This window comes from Littorina saxatilis, linkage group LG5 (genome assembly GCF_037325665.1).
Source record: "Littorina saxatilis isolate snail1 linkage group LG5, US_GU_Lsax_2.0, whole genome shotgun sequence".
Taxonomy (NCBI): Eukaryota; Metazoa; Mollusca; class Gastropoda; order Littorinimorpha; family Littorinidae; genus Littorina; species Littorina saxatilis.
In genome coordinates this window covers 54,897,289-54,915,783 of record NC_090249.1, presented here as the reverse complement: position 1 = coordinate 54,915,783, position 18,495 = coordinate 54,897,289, and the positions used below count along the sequence as shown (strand labels likewise).

At 40.9% G+C, this 18,495-nt stretch overlaps 1 protein-coding gene and 1 pseudogene across 1 annotated transcript in view; one reads left to right on the top strand and one right to left on the bottom strand.

Annotated features, from left to right (window-relative positions):
• The window catches only part of LOC138967459 (probable global transcription activator SNF2L2), a 70,066-nt gene that overhangs the window by 19,850 nt on the left and 31,721 nt on the right, over positions 1 to 18,495 (top strand). Inside the window, exons 11-25 of the mRNA XM_070340009.1 lie at positions 4,102 to 4,223; positions 4,564 to 4,621; positions 4,974 to 5,059; positions 5,806 to 5,944; positions 6,793 to 6,956; positions 7,592 to 7,769; positions 9,786 to 9,914; positions 10,523 to 10,636; positions 11,812 to 11,925; positions 12,351 to 12,458; positions 12,883 to 13,016; positions 13,415 to 13,557; positions 14,173 to 14,360; positions 15,367 to 15,597; positions 18,320 to 18,397. Of these exons, the coding sequence (XP_070196110.1) occupies positions 4,102 to 4,223; positions 4,564 to 4,621; positions 4,974 to 5,059; positions 5,806 to 5,944; positions 6,793 to 6,956; positions 7,592 to 7,769; positions 9,786 to 9,914; positions 10,523 to 10,636; positions 11,812 to 11,925; positions 12,351 to 12,458; positions 12,883 to 13,016; positions 13,415 to 13,557; positions 14,173 to 14,360; positions 15,367 to 15,597; positions 18,320 to 18,397 (1,986 nt within the window). The remainder of the gene's footprint in view (positions 1 to 4,101; positions 4,224 to 4,563; positions 4,622 to 4,973; positions 5,060 to 5,805; positions 5,945 to 6,792; positions 6,957 to 7,591; positions 7,770 to 9,785; positions 9,915 to 10,522; positions 10,637 to 11,811; positions 11,926 to 12,350; positions 12,459 to 12,882; positions 13,017 to 13,414; positions 13,558 to 14,172; positions 14,361 to 15,366; positions 15,598 to 18,319; positions 18,398 to 18,495) is intronic.
• Positions 162 to 1,755, bottom strand: LOC138967458 (uncharacterized; annotated as a pseudogene).

Genomic DNA, 18,495 nt, shown 5'->3' with positions numbered 1-18,495 from the left:
CACACACACACAAGGCAATCAGCCACAGATCTACCAACATAGACGCTATCATTGTTTTTGTACAGTACATGTATTACTATCCATGGATCAATACCCAAACACACACACACACACACACACACACACACACACACACACACACACACACACACACACACATAGACAGCGCACACAAAAACACTGACACACATATTCACAAACACTTACAGATCTATGTAAAATTCAAACACAACACACTATCATCCCATTTCAACAACCGTCTACACAAACGCATCATACACACATATTGTTTAGATCTACACACTCACCTGCAACATTCTTGTCACAGATGTCCATATGTTTTACCAGCCAGGCAGCATACTCCAGGGGTTTCTCCTGGAGAAGTTTGTTTCCAGTCGTCTGGCAAACATGGCAGTAGTTGCACATAACATGAGCGTCTAAGCAAATGCCAGTCAGCACGTCTACAACACACCCTATTCCAATGTGAGACGAGTGCCCCCTGGTCAGCCATGATCCGTCGTAGCTTACACTGATGTCAAGAACATCATCATCAGACAGTGTCATTCCATTGTGTGTTGCGTGTATCTGTCTGACCTGACGGACAGCCTCACTGAATACTTTCTCCTCCAGTGCATCAAGTCGTTAATAGAGTTTATCAGCTTTCTTCTGGAAGGTTTTGTGATGCATGCCTGCCAAATCTAAACTTTCACAAAATTTGTTAAATTGTTGAGCACCTAGCCCACATACCAAGGATGAATAAACGGCTTGCCTGTTGAGACCATAATCCGTTTGACCGCTTTTTTTGGAAGCAAGGTATCCAGCGGTTCCTGGAACAACTTCCTCACACGTTGAACAAGAGACATGCGCGTACACTGCAAGGCCGTGTCCCTGTTTTGAGTCTGGGCATAGTGACAGCGTTGGTTGTTTACATTGTGGACAACAAAGTTTGTTTACAATACCATCAAAGGTTTCCAAATCAACAAGACATCTCCTTGTTTGGGAAGCCTCTGGACCTGTCGCTTTTGACGCGGTGGCTGCTGTGTATGTGTTCGTCTTGAATTGTGTTCGCGTCAAGCCGCCAAGAACACACTCTCCTGACGCAGAATTTGATCTGCATGCCACAGCGGTCGATCCAGTTTTTGTACGCTTTGTCACCGATTGTGTTTTAGTCGTTCTCTTGTCTCTGCAACTCTCCAGTTGTTGTTTTCTCGTACGCTTGCCTTTATTCTGTGTTTTTCGGAGCGTTGATCTTTTCACACGAGCCATTTTTCTAAGCCAACTCAGTCGAAAACTAAACGTGGTGAGCAGACGACTTTTAAAACGCGAAAAGCCACGCGAGCCTATCTGACCAATCATGGCCAGGGATTTACGTCATACCATCTTATATGGAAAGTGTCTGTGGTTTGCTTGTTTGAAAAATAGGGGGGTTCCCGCAGGAGAATCCATATTTAACCGAAAATAACTGCCGAATGACACAGGGGAGAGAACTGCTGTTCAAACGGTATACGACGTTCCCGCGTTGGGCGAGCAGAAATGTCTGTTGTCAAGGGTTGAAAATCGTAATTTTTATCGAAATAGTGAATAAAAAGACGGAAAAATTCTCCGGGTTGGTGCAATGAAATATATTTTTAGAGACTTTGATGAATTTGTATAGTGTAATCATATGCATGTCATGAAAGTAGACAGATTGAAAGGTGCAAAACTGCTAAAAACTCAAAATGGCTGTGTAAGTCCCATCACTCTAAATTTCAGTGGCGCACTTCGCCTGTGGGCCAGTGCACTACCTTTTTTTCAATTTTGAATGTTTTATTGTGTCTGAATGTTATTTTATGAAAGAAATGAACAAATGATGACAAAGAATAGTCACTTTTTGTATTTTCGGTTGCTGGTTTTTGTTTTACGCGACAAAAACAGTCAAAATACAGACAAAAGTGGAGTACAGGAGATACACGGATTTTCATCAGATGTGATTGTCACACTTCTAATTATTGTTTTATTTTATCCTTCTGGGTATGCTCTAGGGGATTACGAAGCAGATTTTGTTTATTATATTTATACTTGGAGTTAGGAACACTTCTTTGTTACAACTGTCAAACTTTAGGGTAACGCTTGCGAAATTATTTTTTGAAATAATCTGGATATGACTACAATAAAATTTCAGCAAAATCCCTTCGTAATCCCCCAGAATGTTATATTCTGCACAAACTACAAAAGAAAATATTGCTCTAGCTAAATTACAGCCAGAGAAATCGCGTAACCCAAGACGTAACCGTAGGCAAAATGGCTGAACTGAGAAAAACGACATTGAAGATTGAACACCACAGAAACACTATTGAAACAGACACACAAGGACAAAACTGTGTTATGAATGAACAGCTTAGTTTATTTGAATTGCAAACTACTTAGCCTTTAGCACGTCAGCAGAGAATTTATGCGTCCATCCCTTCTTTCCCTCTGTCAACCAGCATGGGGATACTGCCCCAGCGCTAAACGTGTATCAATGACCCGATTCTCGTTTGTATTTGCATGCGAGAATAACGGTATTTTTAACGGTAACTTACTTGAGCCAGAACGAGACTTATTTCCTTCCGTTATCTCGTCGATTTGTTGGTTTCCTCGAAGTTTTCTGCTTTTGTTTTTACATCGATACAGTACTTTGGTGCTTCGACAAGCAAGATGGAGGATGATGAGTTTGAAACTTTCGTTTGAGTTGTTTTTTGACAACAAATCGTACGTGGAATCTGAACGATTTACTGAGGAAGCTCTTCGCAATGAACTGTGTATCGCGGTGAAGAAAATGACACAGTTCGTCAAGACAGTGACGGAATTTACGAAAGTGCAGATTGATACAAACAGTTGCTGATCCAGTTTCGTTCGGGAAATGGCAGGCCCAGCAAACATTACCGATAATCTGACTGATGTTGGATACTTTCTCCTGTTTTTGTTTTTTTTGCGTAGCAAATGCTCAACTTGCTTGTCGAGGAGATACTGCACAGAAACTGACTCAAATTCAGCGCAAAGCAAGCCAGTGCCGAGACGTAAAAAGTGTGCTGCATGGCGTGTTCGGAAATGGCGACCTGTGGATCTGCGTGGAGATCAAAGCTTTCCTCTGTATCGGAAACACCGACAGAATCCAAACTTTGGCCTAGTACCAGCGGAACTACTTGTTGTTGCTAACCGAACTAATAAAGACATTGTCCTCTTTCTTATTTCGAGCCATTGTTATCGTATCAAAGGTTGTTTCTCAAGGAAAAATTCGCTTTCGGTTGTCACCGATCGTTTGATGTGTAACCAGGATGTTGTAAAACCGAGTGAACTTCGGGTGTTCCCGTCATGGCCGAGAGTCTCTTCGGTAGTTTCCGTATGCAAAATTCGTAAGCTGAGCATGCGCACTCACAAAGTAAACTGGTTCCCGATTTCGGTTTATGAAACGAACCAATGGATGTCGAGTACCTTCCAAATAAGGACATTTCCGTTCGATTACGATTGCTGCCTTTGCAACGGACAAGTGGCTGAGTGAATGGAACATTCATCAAAACACTGATGTCATGTTATAGGTCAAGAGCTGCTGCGCAGTTTCGTATGTCGTGAATGCACTGTTTTGCTGAGGACAAAGCCGTAACTAGCCTTTGAAATGACATTTTTTGGCGGGGGAATATCGACTACAGAAGACAATCAATGCCACACATGTTCACATTTTGTCTTTATTGACAGATAAATAGGACACTTTTGACAAAAACACCGACACACATGGATGATAGGTATGTTATGGAAACATAATCTGCTAAAATACCCAAAACAGTGTTTTGAACGATTTGGTCAATTTTGCACTGGCCCACCTGCCCTTAATGTGCCCTTTTCACTTAATGTAGGCGGAAAGCAAGGGCACTGCTTTGGCGACAAACCTGACGTCTTGACAAAAAATATTTTCAAGAGCAATGATTAAAAACTTGCACACCTTCAAGCTTTGTCGAAACATGTATTTCTTGGAACACAGCGTCAGCGTTGTTGGTGTTGTTTTTCCTTTAAACGAGGTCTCCCACTGTTAGCACGACATAAATGGAACTCCACCTTGACCTTGTTTGCTTACTACGTTGACAGGATGAAACCAGCCAGAGTCAGATGCACGTGAAGGTGATCAATATGGAGACGGGGCAGATTCTTTCTGGAGAGGATGCACCCTTGGCCAGTCAGCTGGAAACTTGGATGGAGGAAAACCCACAGTGAGTGTCTACTGTAGCTAGCATTCTCTCGGTTGTGGCTTTATTCCAAGGAGAATTTAAAGTTGCAGGGCTCCTGCTTTTTGACTAATGCATGGATTTCTGAGAACAAATTTGAAAATAAAAAACCCACAAATGTGATCAGATTTCATACATGAAAAAGCTACATGAAAAAGCTGTAGACGTTTGGTTGAAAGCAAGACTCTTTATGAGCACGAAGGGTACAATTTTAACTGCACACAACAGGAATTATTGAGTGTGTGTGTGTGTGTGTGTGTTAATATTGATAACCTGTGAGTTTCATGTCATCATCATGGGTTGAACTTCACTCTGTGCTTTTCAGGTGGCAAATTGCGAACAAGGACGACGAAGAGGAGGATGACGAAGACGGCAGCGAGGAAGTAAGTATTCTTCTATGGCTTGCCACTTTTCGTTTCCTCTGTATCAGATAACTTGCCATCCACCCAGCCCAACATTCTCAGGCAAACTCTATTGTCACGTGGTGCGCTGGGGGTTATGGGTAACCAAGTGGGTTCAGGGCATAGCAACGGCTATGGTGTCTGTTTATTTAGCTTGGTTATCCCCCTTTCAAGGGCACGTAATTTGAGTAGTGTTTCAACATCTAGCATGTGAGATTTGAAGTCAATGGAACTATGAGAATTGGGTAAGTATATTAATCAAATGAAAATTTATTATTGAAATTTTCGATTTTATGTGCCGTGTTGAATTTTATGTTACGTTTGACCTTTTCAGGAGGAAGAAGAGGATGAAAACTCTCAGCAAGCAGGACCATCACATGCAACTCGTGTCGAGGATGATGACGCCAGCCGAGGAGTTGAGTAAGTCAACCATGTTTTCTTGATTTTATTGCTATTTGTGTTGCTCATTTCATTTTTTTCGTTTAGTCAATATTTGACTGAATGGATTCCGGTAGACTGGGAATCGAGATTAGGATGGGCCTGTTTAGTCCGCAGACTGGGAACTAAATAATACAACCTCCTTTTTAAGACTCTCCGATTTTGAGATTTTCTGGTCATAATTGCTGTACTGTTCCCTTATCTTAAGACTCCGTCCCTTTTCAGACCTGATTTTCATTAATTTTTGTTTTGTGCATTTCATATGACGTATAATGTTTGTTTTGTGCATTTCATATGACGTATAATGTTTGTTTTGTGCCTTTCATATGACGTATAATGTTTGTTTTGTGCATTTCATATGACGTATAATGTTTGTTTTGTGCATTTCATATGACGTATAATGTTTGTTTTGTGCATTTCATATGACGTATAATGTTTGTTTTGTGCATTTCATATGACGTACAATGTTTGTTTTGTGCCTTTCATATGACGTATAATGTTTGTTTTGTGCATTTCATATGACGTATAATGTTTGTTTTGTGCATTTCATATGACGTATAATGTTTGTTTTGTGCATTTCATATGACGTATAATGTTTGTTTAGTGCATTTCATATGACGTATAATGTTTGTTTTGTGCATTTCATATGACGTATAATGTTTGTTTTGTGCATTTCATATGATATATAATGTTTGAATGCTGTGTACATCTTGACGCTTTTTGTGCAGGCCTGGGCGTGTTGGAGATGATGACGAGTACAATGCGGAAGGCTCTAACGCCAACTACTACTCACTGGCTCACACTGTCAGTGAGACAATCACTGAGCAGGCTTCTATTCTGGTCAACGGACAGCTCAAGGAATACCAGGTCAGTTTCCTTTTTCCATCGCAAAGGTTTTGGGGACCTGGGCTGGTAGAAAATGTCCAACTGGGATTGGTTGAAATCTGCGTTTTCTTTTGCTTCAGTAAGTGCAATTTGCGATTGTTGATGCCCAAAATATTTGCTGAAATTGACAGTGTGAGCAAATGCTTCTGGTTATCCAAAAATGTATCCAATAACATTTGCCTACATCAAATATTTTATGGAAATATTGGGTGGTGTGTTTTTTTAGCACATCACATTTGTATTCTGTAGTGGATACCGACAGCCTCTTGTCACCAACTGCCATCATTCTTGTGCTGGCTTAGAATTTCTTGCCATTCCTTAGTCACAAAGAGCAATAAAGAACCAGCTCATCAAAGTTTTGCACAGGAGAACAAGGGGGAATATGTGTGTTTGGAATGTTCAGTGATTTATTTTTTTTTTTACAGTATTTTGAAGTTTGTTTGTTTGCTTAACGCCCAGCCGACCACGAAGGGCCATATCAGGGCGGTGCTGCTTTGACATTTAACGTGCGCCACCACACACAAGACAGAAGTCGCAGCACAGGCTTCATGTCTCACCCAGTCACATTATTCTGACACCGGACCAACCAGTCCTAGCACCAACCCCATAATGCTGGACGCCAGGCGGAGCAGCCACTAGATTGCCAATTTTATCGTCCCAGGTATGACCCGGCCGGGGTTCGAACCCACGACCTCCCGATCACGGGGCGGACGCCTTACCACTAGGCCAACCGTGCCGGTATTTTGAAGTTGGTAAGGGGTCTGTCACACAAAATTGGCTCAGATCAATTCTATCATACAAATAATAAAAACTCTGTATTTTTTTCCCAGGTGAAGGGCTTAGAATGGATGGTGTCTCTGTTCAACAACAACTTGAACGGGATCCTGGCCGATGAGATGGGACTGGGAAAAACTATCCAGACCATCGGCCTGATCACCTACCTCATGGAGAAAAAGAGAGTTAACGGACCCTTCCTCATCATTGTGCCACTGTCGTAAGTTTTTCCTTTGTCATTGTGTGCATTTACAAGATACCTGCAAGCACATGAAACAAATTCAAGAAAAGCAAATACATGATTGTATGGTCATGCTTCCATGGTTGGAATCATTCAAATTGCAGAAGTATTGTGATGAAGAAAATTAGTTCTCTCCTATACAGGAGGGAGAAGGGATCACAGTCTTGATAAATGTCTGTACATGACTGAGCGATAGCATTGAATTGTCACGAAACAATCCATTTCCTGAAGCTTTGCAGACAGTATTGTAGTCTTTGAGGTGTATCTTTTCCCTCACAAGGTTGACTTTTGCCCATACAAAACGTATCGCACCACTCTCTTGCTGCTTTCATGCATCTTGAAAAAATATAACAAAAACACCCATAAAATCAGAAAACGGTTTTCATTAAATTTGTTTTGAATTTTGTTATTTCCAGAAAAAGAGTTTCTTAGGGTCTGGATCTTTGGAAACAGAAATAGATACTGCAGCAGAACCCCCCTTTTTTCAACACCCCCCCCCCCCCCCCCCTGTTTTAAGACCTCCAAAGAAAGGAAGGGATGGGGGGGGGGGGGGGCACTGTACTAAAATACCATGGAACACCGCATCACCAATTTTTCTCTCTCCTGTTACACAGTACTTTATCCAACTGGATGCTGGAGTTTGACAAGTGGGCGCCCTCGGTGGTGAAGATCCCGTACAAAGGATCGCCGGCTGTACGCCGCGGCTTGGCTCCACAGCTGAGGACCTCTCGCTTCAACGTCCTGCTTACGACCTACGAGTACATCATCAAGGACAAGAATATTCTGGCCAAGGTACAGATGTGTTTGGATATTTCTCTTGGGTTGTGACTTTCTTTTATTTTATTTGTATTTTTATCCATTTACTTGTGTGTTGCTTGTTTTTTGTTTTTTGTGGTTTTTTTGACTCACATGCGAAGCAAAAGTGAGTCTATGTACTCACCCGAGTCGTCCGTCCGTCCGTCCGTCCGTCCGTCCGTCCGGAAAACTTTAACGTTGGATATTTCTTGGACACTATTCAGTCTATCAGTACCAAATTTGGCAAGATGGTGTATGATGACAAGGCCCCAAAAAACATACATAGCATCTTGACCTTGCTTCAAGGTCAAGGTCGCAGGGGCCATAAATGTTGCCTGAAAAACAGTTATTTTTCACATTTTTCCCATTTTCTCTGAAGTTTTTGAGATTCAATACCTCACCTATATATGATATATAGGGCAAAGTAAGCCCCATCTTTTGATACCAGTTTGGTTTACCTTGCTTCAAGGTCAAGGTCACAGGAGCTCTTCGAAGTTGGATTGTATACATATTTTGAAGTGACCTTGACCCTGAACTATGGAAGATAACTGTTTCAAACTTAAAAATTATGTGGGGCACATGTTATGCTTTCATCATGAGACACATTTGGTCACATATGATCAAGGTCAAGGTCACTTTGACCCTTATGAAATGTGACCAAAATAAGGTAGTGAACCACTAAAAGTGACCATATCTCATGGTAGAAAGAGCCAATGAGCACCATTGTACTTCCTATGTCTTGAATTAACAGCTTTGTGTTGCATGACCTTGGATGACCTTGACCTTGGCAGTGATGTACATTTTAGTCGGTCTCCGGTCTCTGACCGATCCAATTTCCCCATGACCTATAGCTTTAACCCCAGCAGGACACAGGTCCGATTAACCTACAGAAGAAGTGGTCAAGGGTCCGATCGTTTTTGACAATGAAGCGGACATGCGGACTGTTTAATTTTCAAGAGAAAAGCTTGTTTCGGTTTTGGCAAGCGAAAGTAAACACTGCGTGAGGAAAGCTGGTTTCGGTTTTGCCAAGCGAAAGTATGCACTGCGTGTGACCAGTTTGTTGAGTGAACGAGGCACCATATGGGATCTGATTCTTTGAATTAATTTATCCTCAAGTTGGATCAAGAAGAAAAAAAGAAAACCGAACCCATATGGTGCCTCGAGTGCATTCATTGGCTCAGCAATAAATCGTTTAAACCAATGGGAACCACCCGTGCATGTTCGCACATGCGCAAGGCATTACTTTTCGTCATAATATCCGGAAAAACCGTTGTGCGTTCGAACGAAAATAAAACGAAAGAGAAACGACATGGGTCCGAAAAAAAAGCTCAAAGCAGATACAAATCAGCAGACATTGATGTCCATGCTGCGTTCGCCAGCCACTGTGGCTTCAGCTGAACCAACAACAACGTCAACCGAGAATTTAAACTGAAAAATCTTTTTAAATGCGGTTTTACGAGTCGTGTTTTTGTCCTATTGAAATTGCAATCTCAGGACACTGTGTCCTATTGATTTTTAGTCTTCAGGACAATTGTCCTAAAGGCTGCTAGAAAAATGTACATCACTGCCTTGGGTACATGTATTTTGGTAGGAAAATGTGTAAAGCAGTTCTTAGTGTATGATGTCATTGCTGTAAAGGTCAAGGTCAAGCATGTGAGTCGTATGGGCTTTGCCCTTCTTGTTTCTATCTAAGATAATGTTTGTGAGAACTTCGTTTTTTGGGGGGGATCTTTTCTTAAACATTCTCATGTAATCACTGACTTATTGCAAATTTTGGATAGCTTGAAATATTGCTTCGAGTAGATGGTGTGTTTGACTTCAGCTGAGAAACTTGGAGCCCAGGGGGTATTTTCTTACTAAGATTTGGAGGAATTGGATTGAGCACAGTGTAATTGAACAACAAAAAACCGAAAAATAATGGGCTGTTCTGTCTCGCTAGTTTTTCCCCCTCTTTATTAGGTGTATACTAACTATGCTGTACTGAATTTATGTTTGTATTTCCTTTTCCCTCAGCTGCGTTGGAAGTACATGATCATTGACGAGGGTCATCGTATGAAGAACCACCACTGTAAGCTGACGCAGATTCTCAACACATACTACATCGCCCCCAACCGCCTTCTGCTTACTGGCACCCCTCTGCAGGTGAGCACAGCTTTTCTTTTCTTTTTTTCTTCAACAATTTTTTCTTCAGGCAAGCACAGATTTATAATGACACATTCTAAAGCATTGTCACTGATAAGTCACAGCAATGACAGAGCTGAAACACATGAGAGCACATCTTTTCTTCATTCTTTCTTTCTTTCTCTCTTTCTTTCTGTCTTTATTTCTTTCTTTATTTCTTTCTTTCTTTCTTTCTGTCTTTTTGTTCGTCTTTCTTTTTTCTTTCTTTCTGTTTTTTTATTCATCTTTCTTTTTTCTTTCTTTCGTTCTTTCTTTGTGTCCGTCTTTCTTTCTTTCTTTCCTTCTTTCCTTCCAATTGCCCTTTCTTTTTGACTCGCCTGAGCTTTTAATTTTCATGTATCCCTCATTTTTACTGACTTTTCTAACTAGCCTGTTTGTTATTATTACTGCCTGGTGTGTTGTTCTTGTATTCGCTCAGTTTGCTTCGTGGTTTGATTGTTAGAGCTGATAAGGTTAAATTGTAACAGGTTGAATAATCAGTTTCACAAAAGATTCCACTATATAGCTTTGCTTTTCTTTCAAGACTAAAGTTTCCCTGTATTCTACAAGATAGAAATTTTTCTGCACAGAACAAACTGCCAGAATTGTGGGCCCTCCTGAACTTCCTGCTGCCGTCAATCTTCAAGTCCTGCACAACCTTTGAACAATGGTTCAACGCTCCCTTCGCCATGACGGGAGAAAAGGTATGTGTGTATGATCTTGATCAGTGTCATGTGAGAGTTGTGAGTATTGCCATGGACGTTGTTATGGTTGCCCTGCGGATGCCTTGAAAAGTGAAACTGGAGGCAGCAGAGGTTTTTTTACTTTCTTTGTAACAGTTATTGGTGTTTTTATATAAGAAGGGAATTACAGGGATTTTTACCAGGCATTCCAATTATTGACACAGGGATCCCGCTAGCTTTTTAAAAAACGCGTAAGTCATACGCAACGAAACGAAAAAAACGCGTCACGGACCAATATTTTTGCGTACTACGAAAACACGTACAGACACAAACAAAACACGCACGAAAGACTTAAAGACACTCCTTACCTAAATACGGCGAGTTTTCCTGTCGAACTCCGCGCACGCCTGTCGAATAACACCCTTGCTGTCTCCAACCTTCGGGCCTTGCGAGTTTGTTTCCCGCTCTAATACGACTAGACACACTTTCCGCCTTTTGGAAGCGCGAGATGGGAGAGCAGCTAATGTCTGTTTCATTATCCGACAAGACATTATCTGGTAATACCCTCGTTACGTTCGTTTGCGATACTTCGATGCAAAAAGAAACGGACTTTAGTTTTGACGCGCAGATTTCATGTGTGTCGTCACTTCTCGAGCCCTATAGTCAGTTTCAGGATCGGGTGATTATTAAGTCAGAGCAAAAGCGCTGCGTGAAGACAAAAAAAAGTTACAATATTTTTGCGTATGGCTTACGCGGCGCGGCGGAAAAAACGCGTCAGCGACTTTTAAAATGCGTCAAATACGCAAAAATCATGCGTAAACGCGATCCCTGTTGACATCTGCATGTTTGTGTGCATATTCTGATGGATGGTGTGGTTTGATGAAAATCTTCTCTTCCTTTGTGATACTAGAGATAGCATCGACTGAAGATGGTTACTTATAAATAACTAGGCTGTGAAATTGTATGTGCAACCACCGTGTAAAGATGGGGCAACAGGTAAAGTTGTTGAAATGGACGAATTTCGAAAATAACTCCGTCGGGTTTGTATGTGTTGTGGGAGAGTGACCTTTTCTTGCAAAACCTCTGCCAACATTGGAGGGGCCAATTGCTAGCGAGTGGAGTGTCGGAAACTTGTGCTCCCATCCACGTGTTTTACAATTTCTGGAAATAACACTGTGATTTGGTGACTTGTGCAGGTGGAACTGAACCAAGAAGAGACGCTGCTGATCATCCGACGTTTGCACAAGGTTCTGCGTCCCTTCCTGCTGCGTCGTCTGAAGAAGGAAGTGGAGTCTCAGCTGCCAGACAAGGTCAGATTCGCTGCTGTTATAAAAATATAAAAAAATGTCACCAGTGAGACAGTTATGAATGTGTTTGGACATTGCTGTTAAGGAACTACATTGTTTTGGAGTGCTGTAAATGGAATCGTTTTGTTTTGGAGATCTACATTTGTGCAAATATAAAATACCAGACTCGAAGGAAATTGCTGGTAAATTAAAAAAAAAATGTTTGGTCTACATTTGTGCATGTATAAACTATTGGACTCCACAGCAGAGTTTTTTTTAACTGTTATTCTGTTCTTTCTTTTTAACATTGATCTCCATGTTTGTGTCTGTATGGATGCAAGTGTAGGGTTTTTAATGTCACCTGTACGTTTAAGAAAAAACATGACATCGCTGCACAGTACCATTTGACAGCTGCAACATGAATGAAATGTGTGTGGTCTTCTGTACAGATTGAGTACGTGATCAAGTGCGACATGTCAGCTCTCCAGCGCTTCATCTACAACCACATGCAGAGCAAGGGAGTGCTGCTCACTGACGGGTCTGAGAAGGACAAGAAGGTACAGTGGAATGTTTTGTTTGATTGACGCTCTGTGTGTTCGGTGGCAACTGTCTTGTACGCATGCAAGCTTTTTCTTAAAGGATTTTGGTTGTTGCTGACTTTGTGCTTGGTCTCATTGCTATTTTACTAGTGTTAGTTTGGTTTGCTTTTCTGTTCTAAGTTCATGTGTGTGTGTGTGCGTGCGTGTGTGAGTGTGTGGTTTTTGTTTCTAATATGGGAATTGTGAAGCGCTTGAGCTTGTTATCGGGACTTGCGCTATTTATTATTTTGTATCATCTTACTTAACTGCATGTGAATTCTTCTGCTTGTGTCTTTATTTGTTCACCTGTACTTGTAATTGCTATGGGCAGTGTGATCATCCATACCATGTTACTGACGGTAGAGCATAGAGTTTTATTTGACTTTGCTGTATGTTTGAACAGGGCAAGGGTGGAACGAAGACACTGATGAACACCATCATGCAGCTACGTAAAATCTGCAACCATCCCTTCATGTTCAACCACATTGAGGAGGCCTTTGCCGAACACGCCGGCCTGTCCGGAGGTGTGGTCCAGGGGTGAGTTGGACTCGACGTCATTTCATTATGCAGTCAACCTGTCTGTGACCACCACCAAGAGACTGACCAAAAGTGGTTGTTGTAGGCAGGTGGTCACCAGGGCAGGTTGGGCTGTACTCCCCAGCCCTCTTGTCTGATTCAGGGACATTTCTTAAGACCATACTGTGTTGTATTCTTGTAATAGTCTGAGCTATAAACTTGAGCTCTCAGCTCACAGTCTGTGTTTTCTCACCTGAATGCCTGAGCTATAAACTTGAGCTTTCAACTGACAATGTGTGTTTTCGAACGTGAAGGTCTGAGCTGTAAACTGAAAATGTGTCTATAACATTTTCAATGTGTGTTTTCTCACCTGAAGACTTGAGCTTTTAACTGACAATGTGTGTTTTCTTACCTCAAAGCCCTGAGCTGTACCGATCGTCGGGCAAGTTTGAGCTGATGGACCGCATCTTACCCAAGCTGCAGTCCAGGAACCACAAGTGTCTGGTCTTCTGTCAGATGACCTCCCTTATGTCAATCATGGAGGACTACCTTGTCTACAAAAGTCAGTCTTTTTCTTAATCTTCTTTTGCGTTAATGGCATGCAACTCCCACGTACGCTTGTTTTTTGGCATGAGTGGGTTTTTACGTTTATGTTCGTTATTACCTTGCCCTTTTAAGGCAGCCATACTCCGTTTACGGGGGATGCGTGCAGGGTGTTTTCGTGTTTCTATAACCCACTGAAGTCTGACATGGATTACAGCATCTTTACCGTGTGTACTTGGTCATGAGCCTGCACGAACACATGTAGGGGAATAAGGCTCTAGCAGGTCTGCACATGAGTTGACTTGGGAGACCGCAAAAATCTCCACCCTTAATCTACCAGGCGCAGCTGGGACCCTGAGCCTTCTGCACTGAAAGCTGACGTCTTAACCACTAAGCCATTGTGCCCGTCGGCGAGTAGTGTTGGGAGAGGATTGGGCCGAGTCTGAACAATTCTCTTCTTTAATAGTCATAATGTTCATTGAAAATGTTGGGGTTTTCTGTATATGGAGCACTGAAGAGCAGAAGATGGGACTGAAGTAATCTACACAGAAAATGAATACTAGACTACCAGAGTGTTGATTAGATTTGCAAAGAGGAGTCTATCACACAAGCGATTGTTTTTCTTGTGACGCAGATATCCGCTACCTGCGTCTGGACGGCATGACCAAGTCGGAGGATCGTGGGCAGTTGCTGGAAATGTTCAACAGGAAGGATTCCCCGTACTTCCTCTTCCTCCTCTCCACCCGTGCTGGAGGCTTGGGTCTCAACTTGCAGACGGCAGACACTGTCGTCATCTTTGACTCGGATTGGAACCCTCATCAGGTGGGTAAAGGGAGGGTGGAATCGTGTGTGGCGGTGAGTTGGTGTGTTTGGAGGAACAGTTTCAAAACTATCTCTTTTTTTGTTTTTTTTTAGTCAGATGCAGGATTACTTATAACAGTACTGAGAACAAACTTTGCTGAAGGTTGTTGTCTTACAGTAAATGTTGAATACAAGCAAGAGCTTAAATCTGTTAATAAAGAGTGTGGATGTATGTGTGTGTGTGTGGATGTTTGTGTTTGTACATGTGTGTTGGTTTGTGACGGTGTATATAGCCACTAATTCCATCGAGAAGGGATACAATTTCTATTCAGAAACTTCTTGGCTCCATCTTCCGTGTCTAAACTTCTGTACGCTTTGATTTATTATTTCACTTTCACTTTCACTTTCATTACTTTATTGTCCCATCGCTGGGAAATTCGGGTCGCTTCCTCCCAGTGGAAAGCTAGCAGCAACGGAGTCGCGCTACCCAGGTGTCTGCGTGTTTAGGTGTATTCAGCCACCTGCACTTATGGCAGAATGACCAAGGTCTTTTACGTGCCATTGTGATGACACGGGGGTGGGACATGGCTTCCGTCTCTGGGTCTGCACATAAAGTTGACCCGTGTCCGTCCCGGCCCGAATTCGAACCTGCGACCTTCCGATCACAAGTCCAGTGCTCTACCATCTGAGCTTATGTCAATTTGTGGAGCGGTGCTTTAAATTTTGAAGCTAAAACAGGAAAGAACAATCTCCTTAACTCAACTCTTGACAATCTCCATTGCATTGACTTTTCTTTAAACAGGCAAATCATAAACTTATCCTTTTTCAAAGTAAAAGAAAGAAAAAATTCTCCCCAGGTTTACTCTGACCTCCATTGCATTGACTTTGCTCACCAGTAGCTGACTTCTTCTTCGTTCATGGGCTGAAACTCACGTTCACTCATGTTTTTGCATGAGTGAATTTTTACGTGTATGGCCGTTTTTACCCCGCCGTTACCAGTAATTCACTTACTCTTACCTCTCCACAGGACTTGCAAGCCCAGGATCGTGCTCATCGAATCGGCCAGAAGAACGAGGTGCGCGTGCTCCGTCTGATGACGGTCAACAGCGTGGAAGAACGTATCCAGGCGGCAGCACGCTACAAGCTGAACGTGGACGAAAAAGTAATCCAAGCTGGCATGTTTGACAACAAGTCCACCAACACTGAGCGGCAACAGTTTTTGAAGAACATTCTCCTGCAAGAAGATGCTGAAGAAGAGGTGAGAATTTTGCTCCTCTCCTTTGGTAGTGTGATTAGTCTTTCAGTGTGATTAGTCTTTCAGTTTTCATTAATGTGGACAAAAAAAGCTCTTCTTTGGTAGTGTGATTAGTCTTTCAGTTTTCATTAATGTGGACAAAAATAGCTCTCCTTTGGTAGTGTGATTAGTCTTTCAGTTATCATGAATATGAACCAAAAAAAGCTCTCCTTTGGTAGTGTGATTAGTCTTTCAGTTATCATGAATATGAACAAAGGAAGCTCTCCTTTGGTAGTGTGATTAGTCTTTCAGTTATCATGAATATGAACAAAGGAAGCTCTCCTTTGGTGGTGTGATTAGTCTTTCAGTTATCATGAATATGAACAAAGGAAGCTCTCCTTTGGTAGTGTGATTAGTCTTTCAGTTATCATGAATATGAACAAAGGAAGCTCTCCTTTGGTAGTGTGATTAGTCTTTCAGTTATCATGAATATGAACAATAAAAGCTCCTTTGATAGTGTGATTAGTCTTTCGGTTATCATGAATAGGAACAAAAAAACTCTCCTTTGGTAGTGTGATTAGATTTTCAGTTATTATTAATATGAACAAAAAAATCTCGATAGTGTGATTAGTCTTTCGGTGTGATTAGTCTTTCAGTTATCATGAATATGAACCAATAAAAGCTCCTTTGCTAGTGTGATTAGTCTTTCAATTATCATGAATATGAACCAAAAAAATCTCTTTTGATAGTGTGATTAGTATTTCAATGTGATTAGTCTTTCAGTTATCATGAATATGAACAAAAAAATCTCTTTTGATAGTGTGATTAGTCTTTCAGTGTGTTTAGTCTTTCAGTTATCATGAATATGAACCAATAAAAGCTCCTTTGATAGTGTGATTAGTCTTTCAGTTATCATGAATATGAACCAAAAAAAATCTCTTTTGATAGTGTGATTAGTATTTCAGTGTTATTAGTCTTTCAGTTATCATGAATATGAACCCCAAAAATCTTTCCTTTGGTAGTGTGATTAGTCTTTCAGTTATCATGAATATGAACAATAAAAGCTCCTTTGATAGTGTGATTCGTCTTTCAGTTATCATGAATATGAACCAAAAAAATCTCTTTTGATAGTGTGATTAGTATTTCAGTGTGATTAGTCTTTCAGTTATCATGAATATGAACCCAAAAAAGCTCTCCTTTGGTAGTGTGATTAGATTTTCAGTTTTTATTAATATGAACAAAAAAATCTCTTTTGATAGTGTGATTAGTCTTTCAGTGTGATTAGTCTTTCAGTTATCATGAATATGAACCCAAAAAAGCTCTCCTTTGGTAGTGTGATTAGTCTTTCAGTTATCATGAATATGAACAATAAAAGCTCCTTTGATAGTGTGATTAGTCTTTCAGTTATCATGAATATGAACACAAAAAATCTCTTTTGATAGTGTGATTAGTCTTTCAGTGTGATTAGTCTTTCAGTTATCATGAATATGAACCAACAAAAGCTCTCCTTTGATACAGTGGAACCCCCCTTTTAAGACGTCCAAATATCTGAGAATATCAGGTCTTACAATGGAAGATATTTGATATAGTTTATGAACAAAAAATCTGTAAAAAATATAGTTTTAAAAGGGGTGATCCACTGTAGTGTGATTAGTCTTTCGGTTATTATTAATATGAAATGTACGAAAAAAAGCTGTCCTTTGATAGTGTGATTCGTCTTTTAGTTATTATTACTGTGAAATGTACACACAAAAAAAGCAGAAAAGGAGGTTGGGAGGAGGATGGGATACTCTGTATCTGTGTGTACAGTTTCCGTATATTCTGAGTTGAATGCTCCAAAACCTTCGTTCTTGGTGCCATGCACCCAGAAGCTTGTAATTTTAAAAGTAAGAAAGATACAATGAATCGGTTTTTTGCATGTTACTCAGCATCCTTTGCTCACTGTTCATGACATTAAAAATTCTTTTTGTCAAACAAATCTAATATGTCGCTTTGTTATGCGGTGTCACATGTTTTATTATACTGTGATGTTCTTCCAAGGAATTGCTTGCATTATGTTGATGTATTATATTGCTATTTTGATATAGGGATTCAGGGGTTGTGATTCGATAGTCTCACAACGCCCTATTTTGGCATTCGGAAGTGTAACGATAGAGAGTATATTTACAACAACAAACTACACATGGTTCCAGTTTAATAATCATAGATGAAGTCACCGTTCGTCAATTCTACTATTTGCAACAACAAGTTTGTTTAGAACCTTAATACAGCAACCGGAATGCTACGTATGAAAGCATGCTATGTGACGTCATATTAAACCAGGCAAATTGACGTAATTCATGGCATCCGGTTATGTCAGTCTTCTTCATGCATAATTTTGTGTGAGCCTTTCAATGTTCAGTAATTTACGTCAGTACATGCACAAGTGGTATGCACACTGAAGCGTCGTCTGCAACAGCCAGCATGGACCATGTGGGGAGCTGTCGCGGACAAACATGTTTTCAGCACAGAATTTCACATCAGAATAGCAATATAAATGCTATTGTGTTTTGAGTGTAGCAATAGGGCCCAATTATTTTGATCAAACAAGTAAAATGTGACTCGTCTTTGACTCATTGGCATCATACTTGTCTCATCAAAATATCGGACCCTATTGATACGCTGAAAACACAGTAGCTGTTAATGTGTACTGTTTCATACATGAAGGCTTTGCAATACTCAGCCCAATGTTTCTGTTGTCTATCAGGAGGAAGATGAAGTTCCAGATGACGAAACCATCAACCAGATGTTGGCGCGATCGGAAGAAGAGTTTGAATATTTTCAGGTATGGCTTCGTTTTTGTGTCTTTGCGCTTGTTTCGAAGCTTTTTACGTGTTAAGGCAGGGAATTCCTTTGAGTGTATTTACTGTAGGTTAAAGAAGA